The sequence below is a fragment of the Protomyctophum bolini genome (genome assembly GCF_963924005.1).
Source record: "Protomyctophum bolini genome assembly, chromosome: 2".
Classification (NCBI taxonomy): Eukaryota; Metazoa; Chordata; class Actinopteri; order Myctophiformes; family Myctophidae; genus Protomyctophum; species Protomyctophum bolini.
The window spans coordinates 41948362-41970124 of NC_137863.1; the positions used below are offsets into that span (position 1 = coordinate 41948362).

The 21763-nt window shown below is 43.1% G+C and overlaps 1 protein-coding gene across 2 annotated transcripts in view; it reads left to right on the forward strand.

The window, feature by feature from the left end:
• LOC308330601 (RNA-binding protein Musashi homolog 1-like) overlaps positions 1 to 21763 on the forward strand; it is a 37275-nt gene continuing 15512 nt past the window's right edge. For both annotated transcript variants that reach the window (XM_080785539.1, XM_080785540.1), the window contains exons 1-6: positions 1 to 116; positions 626 to 666; positions 1538 to 1619; positions 1764 to 1848; positions 14108 to 14149; positions 15160 to 15252. In XM_080785539.1, coding sequence (XP_080641665.1) covers positions 55 to 116; positions 626 to 666; positions 1538 to 1619; positions 1764 to 1848; positions 14108 to 14149; positions 15160 to 15252 — 405 coding nt within the window. In that variant the 5' untranslated portion in view covers positions 1 to 54. The remainder of the gene's footprint in view (positions 117 to 625; positions 667 to 1537; positions 1620 to 1763; positions 1849 to 14107; positions 14150 to 15159; positions 15253 to 21763) is intronic.

A 21763-nucleotide genomic window follows, 5' to 3' on the forward strand; every position in this document is an offset into this window, starting at 1 on the left:
GTGAGGCTTACTGCTTTTCCTCGCCACACTGTGCGGGAATACTAGTAGAGCAGAATGGATACGGAAGGGAGCCAAAGCAGCCTGTCCTCCACGGACAACTCCCCCCACGACCCCTGGTAAATGCCTCCTCGGCCCGGCCTGTTTCCGTAGGAGTTTGTCCTTGGGAGTTCTTTTTAGTTAAAAGTGTGGATCTTTATAGCGGAGCAGCACCGAGACAAAAGACAAGCATGCTTTCTGTGCTGTGTGTGTGTGCGTGTGAGCCCTCACACAGCCAGTGTGTGTGCTCCACTCAGCCGCGCACCAGACCAGACGGATGGACGCACGGCTGTTTGTCTTGTTCTGCTTCATAAAAGGGCATCCTGCAACTTTTTCATCGTCGTCAGACGCCTGGAAAGCCTTGATTTTTTTTATTTTCTTTTTTCCCTCTCCCTTTGGGGATTATAACGGATCTGCTTGCCTATTCGTGCGTCTCCACAACATGGCCGATATTTCCCCTCATTTTTAGCTACTTTATTGATGCTACAATGTTGTTTCAAAGTCGTCTAGATGTGCATTTACCCGCTGGATGTTGAAACGAATACATGTGTTTACCCTGCGTAACGTGTGGCTTATTTCTCTCATTCAGCAAAATGTTCATCGGGGGTCTGAGTTGGCAGACGACACAAGGTGAGCTGTCCCGCACGCTACTTTAAACCCAGTCTACGGATGAAGCTGTTTGTCAGATGGATGCAAGTGTGTGTTGCAGCTTAATTCAATGTCATAGCAGGCTATAAATGTATTTGCTCGCATGCGACACCGAGCAAAGCGTTCATTCTGAAGTTACCAGTGGGACGGAACAGAGCTACTTCTCGTGCAGTCTAAATCAAAGCCCCCTCTATTCAATAAAGGATAATGCTTGGGATTTAGGATGGCTGAAAAACACCGAGAGATTATTATTGTTACTACTGCAAACTGCTATGAAAGCGACTCGCCTGTCTGCACGCTGTCGTTATTATTACATTGTATTTAACGAGGGGGACGTGTGATTTATAAATCGCCCCGCCGCCTCTTGAGAACTTCCTAGCGTTTTTGATGCTGAGGACATGTTTTGTTTTCGTCAATGCATTGTTGCACTCCAGGTCCACTACTACTACTACTACTACTAGTACAAAAACCCATTCATTTATTTGAAGGCCTCGCATCATCAGTGTCTTACCTCTACCGGATGCATAATATATTCTACGACGCCACGGGCCAGCGTGGTGTTTTTTTGGAACAATATTCGGCGCAACAATGCAACGTTTGTCATCAGTTAGGCCTTAATAATGGGCTGCGTTAGGCTGAATAGCCCGAGAGAGAGATACTAGCCCCATCGTTCTGTGGCCGATCAGCCCTCGAGGGACACAAACAACGTGGTCTGCCCCGACCCCCATTGTCTCCCGTCAGTGGACCATGTAGTTTCATAAGGTGTGCGGTTATTAGCACAACATTTTTTTTTAAACACGCGGTGTAATTGATTTTACCATAATGTCCCCCCCCCCCTCAAATACATTTTCAGAGGGCTTGAAGGAGTACTTCTGTAAATTCGGCGAAGTGAAGGAGTGCATGGTGATGCGGGATCCCGTTACCAAGCGGTCGAGGTAAGGAAGGAGGCGTGTGCTGCACCGTCCTATCACTGTGCACAGATCCAACTACCTTTCCTGCTGGCTTTTCATGGATGTTGCGTTTCTTTTTCTTTTTTTTTGTATGTAGCAATATTTATTTTTTGGTTTTGTTTCTTGCAGGGGATTCGGGTTTGTGACATACGCAGACCAAGCTGGAGTCGACAAAGTTCTAGCTCAAAACAGACACGAGCTGGATTCTAAAACAGTAAGTTAGCTTTTCTTTTTTTTTCTCCTTCCTTTTTTTAATGATGGGCTTAACATAAACTTCCTTTAATGCCTTTACATAGACCTAGTCATTCATATTTGTACAGAGTATTTTCCCCGGCCCTCATATTCCTTTGTAGTTTATGGCTGGTTGCAGAGTGTATTTTGGAGCAGCACACCCCCCCCCCCCCCTTCATTTCCCCCTCCAAATCCTGGTTCAGGGCGCCAACATGAAAGCGTTCTTTCTTGGGCTTCATTGCCATGGTTACCTGGGGACCTGAATGGGGTAGTAGACTCGTGTAGAACTCGGTGGGTTCTGAATCTGTGGGGGAAAAAACAGCACCGTTTGGTGGCCACTCTGTCCACTCACTGAGTGCATTTATTTTTTTAGTTGGAAGGTTTAGTGTTGAAGTCGTTGTTTTCTTGACTTGAATAGTAAGTGGCCTATTACAGTTTGCAGGACCTAGTTATAAGCTGCCCTATTTGCAAGTTGTTTTGTGTATAGCAACACTTACACTGCACAAAGCCAGGCTTAGGCCTGGCTCGTGTTTAAATCTCATTGAAGGTTTGAATGTTCCTTCCTCGAGGCTCTGCTAATGCATGGTTCTCAAAGTGGGGTCTACGAACCCTCAGGGTTCCTTGCTGGGATTTCAAAGTGTACAAATACTGTAGAAGCAAATGAACCATCTCGGAGTTATGTCTGTTTTTATTTTATTTTATTAAAACGTTTGAGAACCACTGTTAATTTGATTGGGTCGCTCCTTGTCAGTTTTTTCCTAGCCTACATACACACTTCAGTGGTACATTAAGGGAGAAAGCCCATGGGTGGAGAATAGTAAAGTTTAGTTGGTTGTCAGTGCAGGCCTGTTGCCGTGGGTGACAGCAGGGAGCAGGCACAAGGGACAGTACTGTGACTGCTGCACAGCCTCGTGGGATTTATGTCTCCATAACAACTTCCCAGCATATATATCACCTACAGACACGCAGTCCCCTGTAGGTAGTGGTGAAATGACACACGCACACGCATGCATGCACAGCCACAGACAAACACACTGTGTTGTGTCACACTAGCACCTTCACATAGGCCTGTGTGTTTTTGGTATAGATTAGAAGTGTATCAGAAAATATTTTGTCTGCTTTCAGATGTGATAATAAATTAGTAATAGCGGTACATTTGTGGCGTATGTTTCTGGGAGCTCACAATCACAGTTGCTTACCTACCAGCCCTCTCATACTTACCCCAAACTGTAACCGACCACACCGAAATCTATTTCCAAAACTTAAAGCCTGCTATGTTTTTGTTAATGAATACATGTAAATTTTGTCCAGTCTGTCTGTAGGCCTAAGGTAGAGTTAATAGAATTTATACAATTGAGGTGGTTGTATTCTGGGCGGGAACCCCTTTTGGTGAAATGCGGCACAAATCTTTGAATATATATTCTTTCAGAAGACGTTCTTTTAATTTCGACGTCAGGCCTAACATTTAGAAGATCGTGTCAAAGGTCATTACTCACCTAAGACACAGGATCTGAATCGTCCATTTTTAAACTCAACCGTCAAATCACAACCATTTCTAGGTGAGCTCTGGTCAGCTCCGACTGTTGGTGCAGTGCATCATGGGTCCTATCAGTTCAGGAGCCAATACATAACTTTAAAGCTACGTACTTACTGTATGGAATATCTGAATAATTCAACTAGCTGGCAAGTTTATCACTGCCCACAATGGTTAGGGTTGGTTCATTTATTTAAAGCATTTTGTTGTTGTTGGCTTTGTAATCATCTCCAAACTGTTGCAAATGATTATTTCTATGAGTCGTTTCACCGCTTTTTTTGTTTGGGTATGATTCTAATACTGGTTTGGGGCTTTTGGAAGCTCAGCAGCCAGCTAGGCCACCGGCAGGGTTAGGCGTTGTCTTAAACCAAAATCCTGTATGAGGCTAAACAAGAATACTGTAAGCAACTCATAGCATCTTTGGTTCTCACAGGTTATTAGGACTGTACCATGTCTGGGAAAACACAATAGTTATTTTCTTCCCACCATGCTTTGTGTTTTTAAGAGGAAAGACAATTTGCAATCTTGTTTACTTTTCATAATAGACATAATAGCGTATTTTCTTTTGTTATGCGTACAAACCCAAGCTTTATAGTCATGGGGAAAATAATGACTCATATGATCAGTTCCAATTTCAGAGATAGAAATTCTCTGCTACTGCTCCTAATGTTAAGGCTACTTTGCATGGGCAAAAATAAATAAAAAATGCTAGTCTGTTGCAATCGGACAGTTTTACGTCGTTTTTGACTAGTCTGAACAAGACTCTTTGGTGCGTGTGGAAGGGCCTATAGGATAGGCTAAATGCAGACAGAGGATGTGCAATTTAACTTAAAGGAGTATTGAGTCAGTGATTTGGGTGATTTGGAAAACCCCCCGGTCTGCCCCGGTAACAAGATGTGCACATGCCCGCACTCCAGTGGGAACACACGTGACAGGCCAACAGCACGCACACCAAGGCCCGCGCGATCATGATTGGCGGAAGGCCCCGCTCTCTCCTGATTGGATGAAGGCTGGGCCACCTATAGCCAAAAACGAAACCTACGTTTCTTTTGACCCCAGGGGTTAACTGGGGACAGGGAGGAACTCCTTATAATGGTCAGCGCACACTATAGTAGGGAGGATTATCACAAAAAAAAGTGATATTTGAATTAAGTGAAATCACTGAATATACCTTTAAGTAAATGGTGAAACATTTGCAGTGTTGGGGTGTTGCTAGTAGTCTACCACAACAGCTACATTCACATTTCAAACACTATTCAAAAAAGTGTTGTTGAAATGTATTTATTCAGGTTTGAAGACTTTTAAAATCAAAAGTTCAAAATCAGTTTTCTTTCAGTATTTGGGAGTAAACTATGTTGCAGTGGACATTGATCCAAGAAAGATGAGGGAAAACATTTTGGGATTGGGGAATAATTATTTAAATTTCAACAGATACATGCATTTGAGAATCAGGATCCATCTCTTTCTGTGCCTCTTAAAACCGGCATAGACTGTGATTATTTTCTCTGTATTGACCTCTGTATTGGTCCAGTTTTCTCTTCCCAGTCGGGTAATAGTTATTGTTTGATCAGCGTGAGATGAGAGGAGAAGAAAGAGGTTGACATTCCTCCCTGGGAATTAGGAAGAATGTCCTGTTTTGAGTGTTTTTTTTTTAAATGTTCACCCCCATGGAGGCAGAGAAAAAGAACCAGAGCTTAAGGTTGTGGGCAAAATAATGTAATATGTATTATAATATTTACCGTTATTGTCCATTTATATGAATTAGGGCCTTGTTTTCAATGAATTAAAAGATACTGTATATGGGAACGGCTCTTTCTTTAGATAAAGGTCGAAAGCCTGATTTATACTTTGTTGTATGACTGTGTCGCTCAGCGAACATAGCAGATCGACAAGCCCACAACGTGTCACGGATGCGGTGTGTTGTGGGCTTGGAGATCTGCTGTGTTCGGTACATGACACTGGTACGGCGGAGCATAAATTGGGCATGCTATAGTTGTTTTGGAGAGTTTAGATTTCCTGCCTGAGCAGCGCAGATGGCCTCAAGGCAGTGGTGTGCTGTTGTGTTGTTGTGGACAGGGAAGGCACGTCTGCAGTCACAGTGTAAAGCAAAGACTATTTAATGTCTGAATTATACATAGTTTTCCCATTTGTACCTCTGAGAGTGCACAAATGTAACCAAATGGACCATAGGCTCTTGGAGTTAAAAGAAAACGTATAGCAGATATTCAATCTAAATCCCATTGTTCTGACATGAGTAGATCAATACTATACTGACTTATCTATGACTTGTGATTCAAAGGAGAACTCCATTCTCAAATGTAGGTTATATATTTAAAAAATATATAAAACCTATGTGATACAAACGCATGGAAGTACTTCTTTGGCTTCCTGGCAGTGTGCACAAGAAATTTGGTGCTTGCTCGGTCCAGCGGTTTGCCAGATTATTTCCAGACAATTCCACATTATGCACTCTCATAGACGGCCTCACTGTAGTGCCTCACTGTAGAAATATACTATGCCTTCTGTTTATTCCCCTCTAAATGTTGATGCTGCGAAACAATGACGTCAAACGCGCCGTTTTGCGTCATCGAGTGTACGTTTGTTTCGTATAGTTGGTCAGTGTGTGGTTGGTGACTATTGCCTGTTATATGGCACCACTGTTCATTTGTGAATGTAGCGGTCAACAGCATGGTGCTAATGTAGCTGCATCCATCCATAGCCTTAGCCACGCAACATATGTTAGCGCCACCAGGCTTCTGTCTGTGGGCCGAGTTGCATGATGGGGGCCGCCAAAGCCATCATGCCATGGTCTCTGGTTAGTGGCACTACAAGCTAGGCCTATAGCTCCTAGCTGTCTGGAGATTAGCAGTTAATGCTGACGTGGACAAGACATGAGAGGGGGATGGAGAGAGAGAGAGAGAGAGAGAGAGAGACGGGGCAGAGAATGAAAGAGGCCCTGCTCATGCACTGTAATTAGTATAGATCCCAAAAGCAACTAATCGGATTGGAGGAAACAAACTGGATTGGGCTTCCGAGGTATGGGCCACAAAGCTGAGGCTAAAGCCTCGGTCCTGTCCTATAGGTGGAAAGCGCCCTACACTGCAATATCATCCGTGTTCGTTTAACACACCGCAGAGTCAGTGTGAATTATGTATCCAAATGGACCTGTAGGAGTCCATTTGGATACATTATGTACAGTTGTACACACACAATATATAATATCATCAATATAACCAATTGATATTCCTATACCTATTTCAGCAAAAAAAGTTTCACGAAATGTCAAACAATAGTAGGCTATTTTCACTATTACAGTTTAAAAATACAATGTATGATATAAAGAAATATTAATTAAATAGTGGATTTGCGCTTCTTTCCTATTCGATGAATTGAAAACAAGTAATTGATAAAAAAACAATCGATAAGAAAATTATTGATAATTTGCAGCCCTACTCTACAGAGTTACAAATGGATAAATGAACACTGATTTTACTGTGTACACATGATTGCACACACGCACAAACACACACCAACAAGCTATTCTAGCAGGGGTCGTCAGAGTGGGGTTGGGGGCCTTCCTCGGTGAGCTTCGTTAACTAATTACGGTGCCATTGTTCAGCTGTGCAGATTGACCCCGCTGGCTTGGACCCAGAACGAGTCTCTCTCTCTCTCTGTGTCTCTCTCTCTCTCTCTCTGTCTCTCTCTCTCTCTGTCTCTCTCTCTCTCTCTCTCTCTCTCTTGACACGCCATCGGTTTGTCTCCTCTGTAAAACTTTGCTTTCAGTTTTACAGCCACACTGGGGAACTAAAAAATATGCGTTTTGGGATATCGCAGTGCATGGTGGTGAGTTAATGGGACCTTAAAAGTGTGTGCATGCATGTCGCTGTGTACAGTATAGAGGCATTGCAAACGCAACTCATTAATAACACATTTGTAACTCATTTGGGAAGAGTATATTTTTGTATCTGCCTTGGACAAGGGCACAAGTTGTACACTATGTGTGTGTGTTTTTATGTTTAATTATATGTATGTCTGTATCTTTGTAGCTTGTATGTACATGTGTTAATGTTTGGCGATGGGGGAGTGTCTGTTTGCACTGTATTAAGCGAGTGCCTCTGTTTGTGCGTGCGTACTGCGTGCGCACGTGTGTGTGTGTGTGTGTGTGTGTGTGTGTGTGTGTGTGTGTGTGTGTGTGTGTGTGAGTGCAAAGTGGGGGTAGCAGGGGAGCCCCTGTTCCTCTATGGGCCCATCTGTTTTGTCCTCTTTGTCCTGTTAATTAATGAAATCAGAGGGGCTGCCTGCTGGGACAGCCCGCTACACTGGACAGGCCCACTTTCTCATGGGCAGGCTCTCTGCTTTCCAAATGAATGGGCCCTCTCTGCCTCTCTTATGCTTTCCCCCTGTCCTTTTTCTCTGCCTCTGCTCTGTGCTTCTCTCTTGTATTCTCTCTGTCTATGCATGCTGCCCCGGGTCTGTCTGTCTGTCTGTCTGTCTATCTATCTAGTTTTTCGGCCCCTCCTATGCACAGCTTTGTGTGTAGGTGTGTTTGAGCACGTGTTTGTGTTTGTAGCACGGAATGTGATGATTTCATTGGCTGATGTATGATGAGGTGTGATGACAATAAGAGCGCCCCTCACTTCACACAAGTGTGATTTATTTTCCTCTCTAGCTGACAAGCCTGCTACACGTTCACACTTCACATTCAGAATCAGGCTAATTCATTCAGAATCTTAAATGATGTTATATCTTTATTCCTCTCTCGTTTACACATGCCATTCAGCTTGTGTTTCTTTCTGATCTGAAAGAGGGTTGAAAGTTGCAGTAATAGAACAATACTGAATACTCGTCTTGCTACTTGGACTTGAATGCAGTTGTCTCATGTCAAAGCAAGCTGTTTCTATGCTCTTTTGCCTTTCTTATTTGCCCAGGATAATCTTTGCTTGTAATTGATTTGACATTCTATTTTGTTTCCCAGTTCGTTACACAGGTGGACAGGCTGGGCCATGCGAGGTGACTATCGTGGTAGAATAGTACAGTCCTATAGGCTAAACTACTAAAATCATATCGTAGGCTCTGCCTTTAAACTGATCTTATACCACATAATCAGTGGAGGTTGGATGTCATGAGGCAAGGATGGATCATTTAGCCCAGAGGTTCCCAACCACTGGTACGCGGACCGGTGCCGGTACACGGCACATTTGCCACCCGTACGCGAGAAGGGACCGGCCATGACTTTATAACCATGCGTCTCCGGGATTTTCCAAACAGCGGTGGAAAGTTGACTGGGGAGCATGAGGATACCAAGGATTTGTCAGTGATGTCACTGACTGTGGTTTATTTAAACAGCTTCGAGTCCTACTTCTTTCTACTTCCGTGTTGCATGGCCTAACAGTGACGTCATCACCGTCGAATCCTTGGTGTTTTTATGTTTCACGTGTGTTGAGCGGGTACCGGCTTTAGTTTCCGACACTATTATTGGTCCGACTAGTCATTAGACCGACAACCTACCTCAAACCCTAACCTAACCATAACCGCAAGCACGGGAGCAGCGCATGTTGGACTAACTCTCCGTCGAAATTATCGGAATTAACAACAACAGCTGTAGCCTATTTTGTCACGCTCACACTAATGAAACACTAAACGGGATTATTATTTCATTCATCTTTCATTTCGACATTCAAGTATAACTATCTAACTAAAGTTTTCCACCGTTTCTGAAAAAGACATAGGCCTAAACTTTTTTTTCTTTTTTAATCCTGCTATCCATGTTGATATAACGCCATTTAGGTCAATGATATAACATTATGTTTTTATGATATAATAATATAGCAGCAGCAGGTAGTAGATTGTAGTCAACTGCCTTCCGTGTTTTGGTAAACTGACGCGACGACGCACCGCGCGCACACACACACACACACATGCCGCGAACATTTTATGAACTGTCAGCCGGTCCGTGGGAATAGAAAGGTTGGGAACCCCTGATTTAGCCAGACCATTTCATGAACACTCGGTCATATCTCTTTCTGTGTGGCACAAAAATTAAATAGTTTTAACTTATTCCGGAGTAGTTAACCACTTGAACCCTAGCGACTCTCTCCCTGGCCATGTCATGATAGCTGAACATTCTGCAAAACATCTACACACTCACAATAACAAGTGTTGTGTTGCAACTATGGCGTTGTGGGCTTGTAGATCTGTTTTTTTTTCAGTGGAAAAGATTTGGTGTGGGCCATGAACCCAGTCATTGAAGTATATATGGTTTAAGTGGTTAACTGATTTACTGATCAGATACGATGAGCTCATGACAATGAGCTAACTGCAAATTGAATGTCTTCTTATCCCAAAATGAAGAGCTATTTCCGAGTGTTGCCAACAGTGATCTGACTGAGCCATTTGAGTCTTGCTTCGTGGCCTATCTGCCTTCACCGAGGCTAACCTCTTAGTCTAGCATGCAGCAATCTTTGATAGATACATTAGTGTTCTATAGGCTCTATAATATTATATCTGTGTTGTTATTTCTGTTTAAGCACAGCTAGGTGTACATGTAGTTTTCCTCTGTTACAATTCTCAGATGAGTTAATTTTAACCGCATGGCATGAACTAGCTATAGCAGCATTGTACAGTATTGCATTACGCTCAAAGTAGTCTGAATGGTAGCCGGCTGTATTTTAGGCTGTTTCTCTTTAGACTAGTGAAGTACATAATATGGTTGATCTGACGACACTCAATGCACCCTATCAGATTGTCATTATGGCAATTTGTTTAGCTTTAACCCATTCTGAACGGGAACCCATTTTGGTGTTAGCATCATGTTATGCTTTAACTATTGAAAAATAGCAGATCTACAAGCTCATAGCGCGCCACCGAGTGGCGCGCTACGAGCTTGTAGGTCTGCTATTTTTTTTTTAAATCGAAGAACGACTGACATTTTTATAGAATCTGATCTCAGGTCAGAATGGGTTATAATCAGACCAGTGTATGTGTCCAGTGGAAACCTCGTATGAATCTGATCTCAGGTCAGAATGGGTTAACCTGTAGAATTGCCTTCATGCCTGTCATTGTCTTATGTCAGTGGACAGCAGTGGTAGTAGTTTGCACCTGACCACTTTTATTGTAAGCCCCCATGATCTCTCTCTGTCACATAATCGCTTTAGGACAACTCGCGTCCCGTAGTCCTGTTAAAACAGTTAAATCGTTGGTGCAGTGACCTCAAACTGAGTTGAGAGCCTATTACAGTCTAAGTCCTGCATTGTTGGCCACCTATACTAACTTCTCGTGCCCGTTCGGCGTTCACACATGCCATCCGCCGGGGAAATCTCAAGACGACAGTCCAGAGATAGCCGTGTATAATAATGACTTGTTATGACGATGCGAAATTATTTGGAGCCATATTGAAGGAGGGGAACTGTTTGCCAGTGCTTGTTATTAACCCATTCTGACCGGGAACCCGTTTTGGTGTTATCATCATGTTATGCTTTAGCTATTGAAAAATAGCAGATCTACAAGCTCATAGCGCGCCACCGAGTGGCGCGCTACGAGCTTGTATATCTGCTATTTTTGAAAAATCGAAGAGCGACTGACATTTTTAGAATCTGATCTCAGGTCCGAATGGGTTCATCAGACCAGTGTGTGTCCAGTGGAAAACCTCGTATGAATCTGATCTCAGGTCAGAATGGGTTAAAGGGCAAGCCGAGCCAAGTGGGGATATTTTTTCCAGAAGATGTGTCTAAATTGACCATTTGACCAGGACTAAAGCAAAGGCACCTCTACCATACGCTGTTGTGGTCACAGCGTGCTGTGTGCATGTCCCTAGTGTCACCTTTGTGACTGATCAGACCAGCTGGAAGAGACATGACTCCTCTCATCTTTGTCCTACTATAGAAGGTGCACCCCCATCCAACACATCTCCTTTGCTTTGGTGTTTTTCTCACATGTGTGGTATGATATGTTAGGTATAGCCTAAGTCCGGGGGGGGGATTAATCAAATTAAATGAATCATCAAAACAAGATTTTAAATGTTAAAAATGTTTTAGCATTTTAATATCGTCGAATTATATTAGCTATTTTCCGCTGTTTACTTCCAAAAGGAAGACATTTCAGAGACTATGGCGATTTGGGGGTCCTTGGCATGTAAAAGTTTAAAAACCTCTCTTGTTGCTTAGACTCTGTTAAGTTTACATCATCACAGCTATATGACATTATACAAATGAATTTGGGGCGTTCAATAACTGACCGGCGGACCATGGCTGCATGTCACCCCCTGACTCTCTCCCTGTCTCCTGTCTCTCCACTGTACTGTCGATTAAAAATTTAATTTAAATTTGATCTCAGGTCAAAATGGGTTTGAATAGCATACCAGGAATCATTATTTAGCTAATATCGGGTCCATACATTTGATAGTTTGTGACAGTTTGTGAGGTATATTTTTGCTTTCCATTTTCATAATAACAGAGGAATGATGCTGTTTCCAAGGCTAAGGTCATTTGACCTGAGCTCATCACTCTCATTGGCTGGAATGATAATATCCTGAAGAATTCCGCGCAGTTCTCAAATGCCAGACTCTCATTTGCATATTCAGTATTACTAAAGGCCAGCGCGCTCAAAATTCATTTGGTTCTATTTATATCCATAACCTTGACTACTGATGAGATATTCCGCAAGGGAAAAATTAGGCAAGCGGCAAAATATGGCTAATCCTAAATGGATGCAGAATGAATCTGTGTGTAAAAAAAAAAAAAAAAGATTTATACTGTACCCATACATAATTTATTCTGAATATTAAATGGGCCTTGCAGACCTCAAAATATACTGTACAGTCTAATTATTAATTTAGATGTTTTGTGTTCATCTGTATATTCCAGTACAGAAAGAGATATACATGACAAAAGTAATAGGAATTACCGACATGTTTACAGAAATGTAACTCTGGTCAACTTGGATTCCTGAAGGGTTTCTTAAATGAAGTTCTACCACCTATCTCTAGCAAAACAACCGGTCTCGCTTTCATATTTGATACTTTCATTTTGAGTTGATACAACAGGTGTACGTGGCCTGCCCTGCATAGTGCATATATATTACATTACCCTAGCAACCTACTATACACAGTAAAACACCCAGTGTTCATGTCATTCTGCATTTCTGATAGTATAGAAATGGAACCGAATGAACCACATCTGTACACTCGGAGTTACAAATGGAGAAAAATGAACACTGAAGATTTGACTGTATATGTACTTCTGTAATGTTAGTAAAGCATCGCCAGTATAACTGTATAATACGGCTCGAGCACTACTTGACTAGGCAATAATGCCCGGTTTATACTTCATATAAATACAAAAATAGCTGATCTACAATATCTGGTCACAGCGCGTTGCATTTGTGGCACGTTGTTGATCTATCTTGTAGATTGTCTATTTTCGGTGCACGTCGCAGGCTATATGTATAAATCAGGCTTAAGTTTTACATTTATTGTTGCAATCGGATCCTTTTCTCACACCAGAAGTCGACAAATGTATTGCCAGCAGTGGAGGACAGTAACTAAGTTGCATTTACTTGAGTACTGACAGTTTTGTGAATATCTGTACTTTACTGTACTTTAGTATTGTATTGTATTTTCTCCTCTGCTTCTTAGGAAGGGAAAAGGTTCATTATGAATTAAGCCACTTATGCCATATTTGAAATATAGTGACAACGGGCAGCCGATCTACAGCTTGTAACTTTAAACGCAGTAGAGTGATATTTGAACATGACAGTGTTGGAAAAGGTACCGGTAGTCACATTTATTACTTAAGTAAAAGTATCAATACTGCAATGTAGATGTACTCCATTACAAGTCCGGAATTCAAAATTTACTTCAGTAAAAGTAAAAAGGTAAAGGTATCAAAATGTACTTAAAGTACCAAAAGTAAAAGTACCCATTGTGCAGATTAAAAAAATCATTTGAAATTTGAATTTTCAAATGGACGAAATGTATAGGGCTGAAGTGTTTCATGTATGTGTTGTAATAATAATCAAAGTAACTAGTAACTAAAGCTTTCAAATCAATGTAGTGGAGGAAAAGAACAATATTTGTAGTAGTAGAAGTAAAAGTATTGGAAATTGGAAATACTCAAGTAAACTACAAATACCTCAAAATTGTTCCTTAACTCATTTTGGGGCGGGAACCCCTTTTGGTGTTAGCATTATGTTATGCTTTAGCTATTGAAAAATCACACCCGTGTGAAATGAGTGGTGCAACTCCCCCCCCCCCCCCCCCCCCTCTCTCTCTCTCTCATTACCAGGCAACAGTGCAGCACTCTCTCTCTCTCTCTCTGTTTCTGGCACAACAGCGCCCCTACTGGTACTAATTGTCATACTCGTGCTCACAGTAACATAGGTTACCGTCACATAGTTAGGCGGACACGGATATTGCTGTTCCTTGGATCGTTTGCTACACTCAAAAATAGCAGATCTACAAGCTCGTAGCGCGCCACTCGGTGGCGTGCTACGAGCTTGTAGCGTGAAGAACGACTGACATAGAAACATGGCTTTTTCAGAAAACTGTCGGGATGGAGAAGACACTTTTAGAATGTGGGTTAAGTGCAGTACTTAAGTAAATGTACTTAGTTACACTGGAACAGGAGTATCCATCTATACGTTGACCATAGCTCTGCACTTTGCCCACCTCTGAATGCCACTGATCTCCTCTCTCTCCCTCCTTGTCCTTCAGATCGACCCGAAGGTGGCGTTCCCCCGCCGAGCGCAGCCCAAGGTGAGTGTGGTGAAGAAGGGGTTAACGGTATAGACTAGAGGGAGGGGATGATGATCTCAGATGTGTCACAACTCATCACTCTGCCCGTGGTCGGGCCGGGATTAGTGTCCGCCACGTGACCCAATGGGGGGGCTGCAATCCCTCCGCCCACCCTGACACCATGACCGACTGTCCACTCTCTCTGACCCAGCACACACACACACACACACACGCTCACACGGGCACGCACGCAATGGGCACGCGCACACACACACACACACACACACACACACACACACACACACACACACACACACACACACACACACACACACACACACACACACACACACACTTTTTCCACGTGCCTGTTTCCTTGAAAACGGTTGATAAACATTCTCACCTGCTACACACGTCTATTTCTCAAATTCTATCCACACTTTTCCTGGGCTGTGGATTTGATCCAATGAAAGCCGATGAAACTGGTCAGATGACCAATGATATCCAATGAAATCAACAGGAAACCGGAGCACACACAGCCCAGGAAAAGTGTGGATATACTCTTGGGGACATCTTGTCCTCACAAGTATAGTAATAAAAGTGCACACACACACACACACACACACACACACACACACACACACACACACACACACACACACACACACACACACACACACACACACACACACACACACACACACACACACACACACACACACACACACACACACACACACACACACACATGGATATAGATTGACATTTTGTTAGTCATGGTGATAGTCTTCATTATTACTCATATCTGTATTTCTGTAACACCCCAAAGCACACATCTCCCCCCCTCCCCCTCCCAACATTCCTGTGGGCCTTGAACTCAGCTCAAATCAGGTTGAATGCTGAATGGCTCATTCAGAAACCACTGAAGATTAGATAAACACCAACATAAACACACATCTCTTTATTGCTAGCATCTTTCCCGGGCTAATGTGATTTGTTGTAATGATGCCATCTTGTTCTGTGTTCCTAAGCTGGTGACCAGGACAAAGAAGATCTTTGTGGGAGGACTGTCAGTCAATACCACCATTGAAGATGTGAAGCAGTACTTTGACCAGTTTGGAAAGGTACGTAAATGCACATGGAGTTTTGACACCATCGTGAAACCATCATCATTTCCGCTTTTCATGTGCTCTCTTCGATTGGGGTTGCCAGTCGTCCCTTGAAATATGGAATCGTCCCTTTTTTGGAAACTAAAAGACGTGTCCATTTTTAGGACTCAATCAATGGCACACAAGTTCAAACAGCATATATAAATATATTATATAATTGATATAATGTACAAGAACTGTACGTACAGATTTTTTTCCCGGGGTCCCTTATTTTTCTTGGAAATTAGGGATGCCATGCCATTTGAATTTCAAGTAGTTGATAACCCTACACAGATGGATTTTGTCAGATGTCTTGTCCCAGGTGATTCTTACCCCCATCTTTCTCTGGACATTTGCCAGAGATTTACCATTTACAGGCTTCTAACCTGGGTTTTTATTTTCAGTTGACAAAAGGCACAGAGTGCCTCATTTTACAAAATCCGAAGTGTCCAAATAGAACCGCACCAGTACAATTGTACACTTTCGGAGTTGAAGGAAAACTCCAGATTTTGCTGTACAACGAGGATAATTTGGAGAACAAGAAAACGATGGCCTGAAACGAGAGAAATGGACGTGCACTTTTCTCTGTGTGTTTGTGTGTGTGTGTGTGTGTGTGTGTGTGTGTGCGTGTGTGTATGGGGGGGGGGGGTTACTGTCCTGTTCTGCATCTGGACGACGCCATATTAAGTTGTTTGTTTGTTGTCAGCGGTTAAAAGACGCTTTTTGGCTCGCCCGTTTCACTTCAGGGCCAGCTCCTTTGAATGAAATCTGGTGAAAGGCAAAGCACACGCTGTGGGGACAGATGAGCGGCCAGGGAAAGTGAAAAATAAAGGAGGAGGTGGAGGAGGTGGCGGTGGTGGTGGTGGTGGTGGGGCGGGGGAGAAGCAGGGCAACGGAGGGGCTTTGAAGGGGAAGAAGCTACCCCCCGTAGGGAGGGAGGGAGGGAGGGGCACGAAGCCAGGCAGAAGAGCAAGGAGAAAGTAGGAATGTTCACGGAGGAGTGGAACCAGACGGAACGAAGCGTGCGGCGGTGCGAGCGGTGCGTGATGAAACGTTACCGTTCGACGATTCAGTGACAGTGTCGGGTCGGAGAATGACGGCGGTTTCATGTAAAAAAAAGAAAAGAAAAGAAAAGAGAGACAGTGTGTGGTGAAAGTTTGGGTCCTCCAGGGAAGTATTAGTAAAGTGTAGGGACTTCAGTGTGAACAGCTGCTAGCTATAGCCCCCCATCCTAGATGCAAACAAACCCGCACACACCGGTTAAGTCCCCTGAGTTCGTTGCTGTGGAGACTTCTTTTTCGCCTATTGTGCTGCTGTTTTTAGGCTTCCTTTAAAATATGTGTGAAGTGTGTATTTGCATGGGTGAACATGCAGCCGTGCCAGTGAAAAGAAGCTTACATGCAAACATTGAACTATGCACAGTCTCTCTCTCTCTCTCGTACACACACACACATACATACACGCACGCACGCACGCACACACATCCTGCTGTCAAACAGACTCAGTGTCTGGTTCTAATGTTGTTGAGCAGCAGAGGGTCTGAAGATCACCGTCACTTTGGGTTTAATGAATTGGAAGACATTAACAGCACAAGCCGCTGTTTCTCTCTCACCTACATTTTGTGCGGTGAGTGCTTGCTTAGGGCATTATTCCAAACCACACTGTATCTTGGATTCTGCATTGTGAACACAAGACAACCACAGTCAAGTCGAAGTGATCTGTCACTGCACTTGGTTTCCGCGTGCCATGATTCACAAACTGTCGGGGTGTGAATGGCTGTTTGTGCACTAATCAGTCCGGCCTGGTGACTATTGACTTTCATGTCTAACCCATTCTGACCTGAGATCAGATTCATACGAGGTTTCCACTGGACACACACTGGTCTGATTAAACCCATTCTGACCTGAGATCAGATTCTAAAAATGTCAGTCGTTCTTCGATTTTTCAAAAATAGCAGACCTACAAGCTCATCGCTATGAGCTTGTAGATCTGCTGTTTTTCAATAGCTAAAGCATAACATGATGCTAACACCAGAATGGGTTCCTGCCCAGAATGGGCTAATGCCTCTTTTCCGCCACCATTCTGAGGCTATAAGCGAGTCTCCGCTGCAGTGCTCCGTTCCGTGACGGACAGTGGTGGAAAGCAAGTACATTTACTTAAGTACTACATTAAGTACAATTGAGATATTTGTACTTTACCTGAGTATTTCCAATTTCCAATACTATACCCCACTACATCTCAGAGGCAAATATTGTACTTTTACTCCACTGTAATTCTTTGAAAACCTTGGTTACTAGTAGTATTTCTTTCTTGGCAATATTGATATTGAGTACTCTTTCCACCGCTGGTGACAGAGTTGTGTGAACAGCGTTTCAACCGAACTGTGGAACGTAAATCAGGAATAGGACGTCCCCTAAACAAAAAAACTGTGATTTCTTTTTAGTTTTGTTATAGAGTGTTTATTCAGTAACGGGAGTAAACAGAAAATACATTTTCAGGTCAGGATAAATAATACAGAATAAACATGATGAATGATCTTGTGATCTTCTTTCCTCATGAAAATGTTTATTAAATGGCTTATTAAGAGAGACAGGGAGTCTCTATTGCAATGATTACTAGAATGTAGTACTCTAAATTGCAACTTCTGATTGGAGTTTGGTAATAAAAGATGGAGGACTAGCAGGTCAACATTTTAGCCGCTTCCAAACAGTAAACACATTTCCTGCAAGTTGTGTATGAAGTACAGTGTGTGTACCTGTATGTATGTACAGTATACAAATGACAGAGCAGAAATTGATCGGGCTTAGCCTTTAAAACCCAGAAAGCACCTGTGTAATTTTAGATGTTGCCATGTAAATGATATAGCAATAGGAATGTTTGACAAGATTGTCTGAAAACCTTATTTAGAAAGTTTTACATTTTAGAACGATTTAGAAGCCCTTTTTTAAATCGTCCTCAGGCCTAATGCCTTCCCTTGACCAGATCCCTAGATTTGCATTGGGCGACGGTGCTTTGTTGAGTGTCAATTATACATGTCCGTTTTTTTTACACCAAAGCAGTTGTCTGGTGAGAACCTGAGCTTTTATGAGAAATGAAAAAATCGGCACACCAATTCAGGCTCCCAAGTTTCTTTACTTTTTAGTGGAACCCCTTTTGGTGGTTAAAAACATTATGTTATAGTTTAGCTATTGAAAAATAGCAGATATACAAGCTCATAGCGCGCCGCGCTATGAACTTGTAGGTCTGCTATTTTGGAAAATTTTAAATGTGCCTCAAACCATCAACCATCAGTCCCAATCACTGTCACCGATCAGGTGACATTGACACAAGTGATATGTACAATGTCTCAAAGTATATCCATCCATATTGTATAAGATATCATAAACACCCATATACAAAATACAATACATTCCTATTTGTCCTAAATATTTACAGACATTGTATTCATACACAGAACCTGAGCCGAGCAGAACCTGAGCTTTACCTGAATGACCTATAAATCAACCATGTGGTAACACGCAAATTCAGCATCCATAATTGACAGCCATTGTAGTCTTCTATGAATAGATTTGGAAATGTATTGTTGTCTCTCCTCCAACTGTCTGGCAGTAGTAAAAATTCCGACATTGCATTTGGAGCAGTATTTTGTGTCAGAGAGCCAAAAACCAATAATTGGAAATGTACGTAAGCCCTCCCACCGGATCGGGTTTGGCTACTCTGAGCGCGGTTCATGGAACCCGTTCGAGGTTGCAGTGGAAAAGCCTCATCCTTCGGACGAGAGGATATTTGGACTTTTTAGGACACGTGAGATTCTCCACTGAAATCAGTTCAGCTGTTGCTGTATCATAGTAGATAGCTCCAGTCCCACACAGTGCATTCCTGCCGAGCGGGGGGTATCTCTTGTTTATTGTCTGAGCCCGGTTACATGCTGCAGGTTGGCTTGTCCTGTTTATTTTCTTACTGTGGCACCACCCCACATGGAAAACACACAACACACTGCTTACGCTCTCCGTGGCCTGCAACGACCTGCTAGAGAGGACGAAGAATGATTTATTCAAGGTGGTTATTTATCGCTATGTGTACGCTTGATTTGTGACAGGATGGAAATGGCAATATACACATTTTTAACCACTTAAAAGCTTATACTTACTTAGCTGGTCAGAGTTCTCTAGGCCCCCCTCTCCTGTTTTCGCTCTACACGAAATATCTTCTGGAAAAATAGCAGCTCTTGTGACCTTGTATATCCGGGGAACAATGTTTGCCGCAGAGTAGGGATGCTAGGCTTCATGTGGTTGATATAGTCGGACATTTTGAACCTAAGTGAGGTGTCAGAGTCAAAGGTCCAGTTCTCTCGTGTGACTTCCCGACTGTCCATAGCCGCGCACCAGTTGCTCATTCCACGCAAACCAGCCAGCTGTGAGTGAGAAATGGATCCGGACATCAGTATAAAGGTCTTGTAATCCCCCCCAACCCCCCCCCCCCCCCCCCCCCCACCCACCCACCTTCCAGCCGGGCTGAAAGACTTTGAACATCACACCTAAAGCTGAAAATTCCAGCAACTCTGGAATCAGCTGTTGGTTTTCGTAGGTGTTTTGCAGCGTTTCCAGATGTCAGGATTTTGGTCACACAACTATATAGAGAGAGAACACAAGGGTTCACCGCAAAACCATCCCCACGTTTCCCGTGCTCCTCGGTGCTCGCATCCCCGAAAATCTAATGTGTCGTAGAACTTCACAATTCGAAAATCTCCTCTCAAACGTTCTAAAAAGGATATGAGGGAATGTGGGGGGAGGCTGTGTGCTATGGGCCGACTGGACAAGCCATGGTGACTACAGACGGGAAAGTTTGGACTCCACTCACCCATGCAAGTTGCCGATTAGGAGGCTTGACTGGACACTTTGTCTGCGGCACTGTTTAAAAAGATTGCTGGAGAGAGAGAGAGAGAGAGAGAGAGAGAGAGAGAGAGATATGAGGGCAGAGAGAGGAGAATGAAAGAGCGATATACAAGGGGAAGACAGTCTGAAGAGAATGTGAATGGCACATTTCATAACATCGCACAAGAATGTTTGGGTACATCAATGATGCACTTGGCATCCAGCACTTGTTAGAGACAAGACAACACCATATCCATTTTTTTTCTCCTTAAAAAAAAAAAAAATCTCATAGAGCTTTGCCCCAAAACAACATAGAACTATGTGCACGCCAGGTTTTTATATCAGCATGTTTCAGAATGTCACTCATCATGAGAACATGACCTTAGGATTTCTCTTGACACTCCAAATACACACTGTGGGTAGTTAGCAACAGAGCTGCTGCTAAGCCAATCTCAGTCCCCCATAGCTATCCAATCATATTGTCTTACAGCACCCCTGGCTTTGGACATGGGAGCTTTCCTTATTATTGGTTTTGGCTAAGGCAAGAGCCTAGCGTGTGACCATGGCATAAGTTAACACATGTCAAATGCTTTGCCACTTAACGCAACGTTGTGTTTTAGTTTTTTACTGAAGACACATCAAGGTTAACCTGTACGGTTGGGCGTGCCATGAAAGCATGTGCCAAATATTTGACTGTAAGCACATGTTCAGAAAGGGACGTTAATGCTTAATTTATGCGCTGCAGTGAGCTTCTAGTACTGGTGGTTTTCGTTTTTGTTTTTTTAATCTACGATGCGTCATACAACGAAGCATAAATCAAGCTAAAGCACTGTGTGTTCCGGACGCAGTATAGGCCTACTGCTAACGAGCGGTCATCGTCCAGAATAGCTGTTGCTAATGCTAACAGGAGGCTAGTTGAGCTTGTAACACTATTCTTATGATAACACGTTGGCTTGCAGCTGTCTACTCACTGCCGCGGCCCTCAGCGTGCTGCTGTGTCATTGAGTTTGGAAGAGCGGAAGGGTGGATGGGATGGTGGTGGAATAAACCCACAGAATGAAGGACAGAGAGAGTGAGCTAGTGCGTGGGTCAGGGGGCTGTGTGGCTGTGTGTGTGTGTGTGTGTGTGTGTGTGTGTGTGTGCGTGCGCTTTTATGAGCACTGATGCTTGTTAAAAGCAGACAGAAGTTGGATTGGAAGCATGGTTCACTTATCTCTCTTAGTCTCTATCCTGGGCATGGGAGGATTTACCCTTTACCCTGAGTTATTACTTCTTGTTGTCGACTGTTGTGCAGTGCACCAAAAACACAGATCTACAAGTGCACAGGCTTGTAATAGATCCACTATCCGTGTGACACCCGCAACGTCGCAACACAAGTATAATTCTGGCTTTTTCTGTTACACAAAATGCAAAACAACTCAAACACTCATAGCCACTTATAGGATCGCTGCTGCATCTTGGCCACTTGGCACACTTAAAAAGAGACTTTGTCTGACTCTCAATGTGTCCTTACTGGTTCAATAAGACAAGAAATCACATTCCGTATTGAACAAGTTCTGTAATTAAATAAATATGGGTCAGTGGGAGAGAGACTTGAGGAGGTAGATGTGTTC